Source organism: Canis aureus, chromosome 8 (genome assembly GCF_053574225.1).
Source record: "Canis aureus isolate CA01 chromosome 8, VMU_Caureus_v.1.0, whole genome shotgun sequence".
In the NCBI taxonomy this organism is placed as follows: Eukaryota; Metazoa; Chordata; class Mammalia; order Carnivora; family Canidae; genus Canis; species Canis aureus.
The window spans coordinates 40,574,645-40,581,781 of NC_135618.1; the positions used below are offsets into that span (position 1 = coordinate 40,574,645).

The 7,137-nt window shown below is 50.9% G+C and overlaps 1 protein-coding gene and 1 non-coding gene across 3 annotated transcripts in view; both read right to left on the reverse strand.

The window, feature by feature from the left end:
• Nucleotides 1–6,165, reverse strand: part of ADCY9 (adenylate cyclase 9) — a 121,938-nt gene extending 115,773 nt beyond the window's left edge. Inside the window, exons 1-2 of one of the 2 annotated variants that reach the window (XM_077906405.1) lie at nt 6,023–6,165; nt 4,072–5,807 (exon numbers count right to left, since the gene is read on the reverse strand). In XM_077906405.1, the coding sequence (XP_077762531.1) occupies nt 4,072–5,764 (1,693 nt within the window). In that variant the 5' untranslated portion in view covers nt 5,765–5,807; nt 6,023–6,165. The remainder of the gene's footprint in view (nt 1–4,071; nt 5,808–6,022) is intronic. The other variant, XM_077906406.1, reaches the window with a different exon arrangement.
• Nucleotides 1,688–1,853, reverse strand: LOC144319824 (U1 spliceosomal RNA). The gene has a single exon (XR_013385534.1). It is a non-coding gene; the product is annotated as a U1 spliceosomal RNA (small nuclear RNA).
• Nucleotides 6,166–7,137: the final 972 nt, after the last annotated feature.

A 7,137-nucleotide genomic window follows, 5' to 3' on the forward strand; every position in this document is an offset into this window, starting at 1 on the left:
ACCAGATATTCCCTTCATAAAGACATGGTTGTTGCTGTCAATTTGGAGTGATTGTGCACTCCATTTCAGCTTCCTAATATTTCAGAGGGGAAAATAAGACGTTTATAGATACCTTCTGACAGTTTCACCTTCTGTCTTTGTGACTATCTACTACAGGAAACAAAAAACAGTTCCAGACAATCTTTCTCACCTTTTTGGCTTGTGGCCCAAGGCAGAACAGAACAGAGGCTTGTCCTAAATGGTGTGAAAGGATGCTTCTTCCCCTCACTCATACCCCACTATTTCTCCCTATCTTTAATAATAATTGCCTCTTACTTTTTGGATCATTTTCAAAATCCTAGTCCTATGCTGAAAATTCTTTCAACCTTCTCTCTCAGTGACTGGCCACCCTATCTAAAATTTCACACGTGCATGTGCACACACGCACACATACTCCATATCCTCCTTTTTGCTTTATGATTTCTCCTTAAAACTTAATGCAAAAGAAATTTTATATTTCACTTATTTGTTTGCTGCCTGACTGCCCTATTAGAACAGAATACCACGAGGGCAGGAATTTCTGTTTTGTTCACTGCTGTATCCCCAGCACTAGAACTGTGCCCAGCACAAAATAAATTATTTGTTGAATGAATGAATGAACAAGCCAGGGGTTCCTGGCCTGTTTCATATTCTGCAACTTGATTCTGTATTTTCCATTCATACCACAGAAACTTCAAAGGTCTCACTCATTCCTGACTCCACACTGTCCCCAAGATCAGCTCCAGAAACCTTGAAAGGACATCTCCCATTCAAACAATCAAGCCTCTTGCCCTCCAAGTTGTCTAAAATCTGGCTCTATGTCTTATCAAGTTCGTCCTGCTACTGCTCATATCTGTTCCACCACCTCTAATGCCACTGCTGTCACCATGGTTAAGGCTGCCATCAACCCTGCCTGGGATTTACTGAAACAACTTCCTAATCTCCCGTCTCATACCCTTCCAGCCTACATTCCCGAGAACTAAAAAAGTAAGCCTTCTAAACTTACAAATTAGATCACCTAAGCCTCCTGCCTAAAGCCTATCAGTGGCTCCCTGTTACCTACAGTATTGAATATAAACGCCTTCCCTTGAGCCCTCACCCTCCCTTATCCTAATGAACTACTGTATTTACAACCCACCAAGAACCATAACCCCAAGCCTTTGCTCATGTTACTCCCACTGCACCGAATGTTCTTTCATCTGCCTGGAGAGCCACTGCTTGGTCTCAAGATCCACCTCAGTATGTGCACTGCCATACAGCGTTCCTGACTTCGCACACTCTATGATCTTTAGAACTGTAAGCTTGCTGAGGTCAGGAACTGTGGTAACTCCATCTGCTCATCCACAGCACAGAGCACATCATAAGAGCACGATGAAAATTTTCAAAGAGTGAGCGAATGTGCAGAAATAATGAAAGTCTCCCCTTCCACAAACCTTTCCAGATAAATTGCAGAGGAGTAGCTACTTTTCACGCTGCCAGGCTGGTTCTGGAGTGCCCAGTCTACAAATACTCATTTCTATAGACTCCTCTACTGGGTATTTTTAACCTCATTATCAGAAAAGGAAATGGGAGGTAAAGGCTAATGCCTGACATAGTAGAGAGAAAATATCTCCACAAACTCCAAGACAGGTTAAAAGAAATTTTATTTTATTTACTTATTTTTTTAAAACAGGGGAGAGCATGAATGCAGTCCCCTGCTACCATATATTATATGCAGTCGAGTTTCCCACATTTGGGGAAATCACAAGGGTCAGCACATCCAGGGTTCAAATGGATAAGCCACACCCTGGGAAAACCACCTTCATGATCACGGTATCCCCCTGCCATGTAAGTCTAGAAATTTTAAATATATAACTTTAACCTCATGTATAAAAAGAGTTTTCTACAAACTGTGCTATGTTCTCAATTTAGCAGATGTGTACAATGACAGGAGAACAGGACTGGGCAGCTTCAAAAAGAGGCAGGAAGTTGTGTAGACGTCCTATATTACTGGAGTCCCATCCACAAAGGTTTTCAAAATGAGCTGAATAAAGCAAAAATCATGGCCTCAGGGAAACAGTTAAAGGAGAGAATACCGTATAAAACTATCACTGTTTTAGCTAAGTCTCGCATCTTCCCCTACCTTCCATCCAATTGTAAAACTTTTCCCTATAAATATACAACATACACAAACTTAAAAAGTTAATTTACCAAATTTACACTATTTGAAGGTAAAAAAAAATTAATAACCCATTCTAGCATATTGTGTCTTTGAGACCCTTGACTTGAAGTTGAAAATAAAATTATCCATAAGTTAACAAAAATGGGTATTGCCAAAGAGTCAAAGACTTGGCGACTTCCAGACACACTTGATGATTACATCTGTTTTTTGTTTTGATTATTCAAGAAATACACTGTTCAAATTACCACTTACAAAACTGCTATCCTTGTCATAATGTCACATAGCACTGCTCCATTCTCTGGAATCTGTCCCACAACCCCTGAGGACAGAGACTGCAACACTCAGATCTTAAAGACGCCAAAGTGTCAAGCGGGGATTACATCCGCACCACGCTCCACTGGCATCTTTAGACTCTGAGAGCAAGAGTAACCCTCCTACAGGGAAAGACAACTGCCATGACCGAATCTCTCGAGTGAACTGCCAAGTGTAGTTTCTGACCTCATCAATGTAACATTTAGAGCTTTCTAGACAGAGGGAAAGATCAGGTGAAAATATTTTTCTACTAAATCCATCAATTCTTCAACTACTAGCAAAATTAATAAAGATAAGTCAGGAAAAAGATAAAGTGCTCTCACTGAATAACATGTAAATGACATGAGAACCTCCAATCACAAGCAGAGAAGAAATAAAGTATCAGTTGAGCATATAGGATGATGTCAGGCCCCACACACAACCACTTAGCTCTCTCTGATTTATAGTGCTACTTCTCTCATTTCTGACTTAAGCTGTTCCTTCCCCCAATGAGCTTTTTCCTGGAGCTTTTTACTGTGTAATCATGCAACGTATGGGCACCACAAAACACAATAAGCTTTACAAATTTTGGCTTTTAAGAATCAACATGTTTTCTCTACATACTTCCAAAACAGATGCCCCCCCCCCCCCGCCGCCCCGCAACACACACACCGCCAACACAGAAGATTTTAGTAAAACATAAAGACTAAAAGGGAGTGGGCTGGGGGTTAGGTATTCAGAATCCTCACTTTGGGTTCCACTTGCCTATATATATGTCACTTCCCAGGCCTCAAAAAATTCTGTCCTGTGTGAAAATAAGAAAAATAAAAGAAGCCCAGTAAAGATATCAAGAACTTAAGAGCTTAAGACTGAGACAAGAGACCAGATCTAAATCCGAAGGGTTGGGTATAGGGGAGTCTAAACACTGCTCTGGGTGCATTTCTAAAATGCTGCGAATTATATGATAAGACAAATACCATGATAAAACTGAAAGTTTAAAACTGAAAATATGTTTTGTTTTGTTTTGTTTTTAAAAAGAGACCTAGGTAAAGGCAGTGTGTACTTGGGGGTATATGATTCCATCTAATTCTCGAGAGTCCTGTAGGGCTAAGCCAACTTCCTTATTCCAGCAAAGTGAGGCCTCAAGTCGAAAAAGGTTTTATTCTTCACAGTTTTGGAAAAAGGCATAGAAAAAGGTTTTAATGGGATTTAAGAGCAACCAAATGAAACATGAAGAGACAATCTGTTAAAGTACCTCAAGGTCCTGCCTGCTGACGGGCTCCGACCCCATACATTCATTGGACCTGCCCCCAGAATTTCAGAAACAGTAACACCTGACTGGCAGGATACACATTTCCAAAGTTCTCCTTCCTCCTAAAGGTCTCATCTAGGTCAGCACTGTCACAGTGTGAACAGATCTGTGATATTTGACTCACCAGAGGAAAAGTCTCACCAGCCCTGAGATGCCCCCATGGTGAGGTGTCCTGAGACAACTGATCTGCCTCCAGATACTCACACTAGAAAAAGATTGTTTGGTTTTTATTTTCCCCAACACAAACAGGGCTGGGGAGGGAGATGACGAGGCAAAGAAATGCACATACCTTTCAACTGGTCAGCAACAACGCTCTGGCCAAGGCGTTCGGTAACTTTCCCATCTTCCATTTCGTACCGATCATCTAGGTATTTTGCTGTGGCCTCAGAAATGTGAACCTTGCCGGCCACTCCGAGCTGCTCCATGAGATTGGCCAAGTTCACATCGTTGGACCACACATCGAATTTGAACCTCCTCATCCCCAAGATGCCACACAAGACGGTCCCTGTGTGAACCCCGACACGCATGTTCACCATCTCTTTCTTCTCTTGGCAGAACTGCTCGATGGCTCTGATCATGCCCAAGCCCATCTCAATGCAGCAGTAGGCATGGTCAGCCCGGGGCTCTGGACACCCCGCCACACAATAGTAGCAGTCACCCAGGGTGCTGATTTTCTCACACTTGGTCTCTTCACACAAGCGGTCGAAGCGACCAAACAGATCGTTGAGGAGACCCACCAGGGCATGAGCAGACTTATTGGCACTCATCTTGGTGAAGCCCACGATATCTGCAAATAAAATACTGACTTCTTCGATCTGCTGCATTTTGAAAGGGCGGAATGCTATAGGGGCTTTCTGTATGGAGGACTTTTTCTTCCTGTTCTTGGGGCTGGATGTGGCATGCCTTTTGACAGAATTCTCACTCTCCTCATCCCCCTGTTTCATCAGGTCATCAGCTATGATTCTTGGCATCACAGAATGAATCATCCTCTCTTTCAGGGCTTTTTCCACTTCTAGATCCTTTCCATGCATAATTGACTGTCCCACCTTGAGAAAAGTGCTCCTAGATCTCACCTGGGACATGATAAATAGGTGAATCCCAATGGCGTGGATGCAGACGTGAAGCAGGGCTCGGCTCAGCAGCTCCCAGTGTGGGGCCCCTGCTCCAGGTGGGGGAAAGCAGTCTTTGTCTCGGAAATGATAGCCAAAGGTCTCAAAGAGAACAGAATACACCACTCCCAAAAACAAGCTCAAGTACAAAGGTAAGTGCATGACGGTGTAGAGCAAAAAGAGCACTTCAATGCACATGGAAAAGCTCCCCACTTGAGATAAGCAAGTGTCTGTGCGCTTGGCTGCAAGGGTATGATTGGAGCTGTCAACACGTCCTGAGAGAGGCGTCAAAACCTGAAACTGGGCAGCCAGGGTCAGGGCGAACACGAGGAGGGTGAGAACCAGAGAGGTCCACACGTAATGCCGGGCATACAGCTTGGTGAAGGTAAACAGAAAAAAGCCCACACATACTACGAGGAAGCACAGAGCTGGGGCCACCATGACAATCAGTCTGGACCGCATGTGTACCCCAAAGTAGATGCTCCATAGGAGGCAGGCGAAGCCGACGTAGAAGAGCGCATACCGGAAGCGGCGCTGGGTCTGCGGGAAGCAGCGCTCCATGCAAGCCTCCTCCAGGTTCACCGAATCGAACTTGGGGTCCCACCACCGGCTGGAGGCCCTCTCGAACAGCTGGGGCAGCTTCTTCTGCCGTCGCAGGCGGCCTCCGGCGCCCGCTCTCCGGGGGACCCCTCCCGAGTCCCCAGAGCTGCTGCAGCTGGAGGAGATGCTGTACTTGCAGTGCTTGGGGTGGCTGTTGGAGGACAGCTGCCTGGGGTTGATTTTGACCCTCACGCTGTTGCTGTCTCCGCTGGAGTCGCAGCTCACCTCGGTGCTGTGGTGCTGCAGCAGCTGCTGGTGGGGCGGGGAAGCCATGTTGCCGAGCGCTCAGAACCCTCCCGGCGGGGGTCACGGGTACCTGTCGGCGAAGACAGCCAGAGTCACCCCGGCAGCGGTCCCGGCCCAGGTACACCCGCGCCTGAGGGCCGCGAGCCCGGCCGGCGGCCGCCGCCGAGGTCTGGTCGGGGAGGCACCGAGTGCTCACGAAACGTCTAGGCGGGGCTCCCCCGCCACCCCGTCCCGCCCCGCAGGGCGCCCCCTCGGCCCCCGCCCCCCCCCCCCGCACGCACTCGCCTGCTCCGGCCGCCGAGCCCCTCACGCCGCCAGCCGCCGTCGCCGGCACAGCCCTCCTGCCCGCGGCGGGCCCCTCATGCCGCGCGGAGCGGCGCCTCCCCTGCGTCAGAGGCCGGCTACCCCGCGGGAGGCTGCGGGCCGGCGGCGACGAGCGGCAGCGAGGCCCCGGCGCCGGTGCGAGCCTGAGGAGCCGTCGGCGCGCGGCCCGTCTAGCGGGGCCTGCTCCCGACCTCCGGGGCCGACCCAGCGGGGCGGGGATGCCCAGCGCGCCGGGAGACGCCGGGCGCCGAGCGCAGGGCGCGGCGGGCGCGGGCCCCTCAGCCGGCCGCCCTGCGCGGCGCTGCCGCAGAGCCCGCTCCCGCGACGCCGACCCGGGACGCCCGCCCACGCTCGGGGCGGCCTCCCGAGCTAGCGACGCCGCCGCGGCCGCGGCCGCCGCCGTGCCCCCCGCTGCCGCTGCCTCATGTCGGAAGAGCCGCCACAGCCGCCGCCGCCGCCACCATCTCCGGCCCCCTCCCGCTGTCACTGACAGACTCGCGCCCGCGCTGCCCCTCGCCCCACCGCAGCGCGCACGCGCGGCCCGCGCACGCCGCCGCCGCCGCCGCCGGCCCTGGGCACGCGCACAGTGAGCGCGCGCCGGGCTGGCGGGGCTGCAGGGCGGGGGCGGGAGCGGGGCGGGAGCGGGGCGGGCGCGCTGAGGCTCCGCCCTCAGTCCTCCGCCCGCCGCGCAGCCCCGGCTGCGCTGTGGGGGTGCGGGGGCTGCGGGGACCCGTTTTCCTCCCGGCTCCCGCGCCCAGACGCGCTCGAGGAAAACCAATGGCTCCTGCTAGTTAAGGAGCAGCCGCTCGCGGTGCGATGTTAGGAAACACAAATGTTTGCCTCTCCGTCAGCACACCTTTTTTTTTTTTTTTTTTTTAATAAATGCAAGTTTGCAACTATTGCATTTGCTGAAAAGGAGGCAATGAGCACGGGCCCCGGGGGCACGAGCCCCTCCCTGAGCGTGCTCTCGCAGTCGGAGCCTGGCCTCTGCTGGCTGGGTCATGGGGGCAGGCCTCCGGTAGGTGCCAGTGACAGTCCACACCTGCAGCCCCAAAGATTTGCCTGCCCCGCACCTG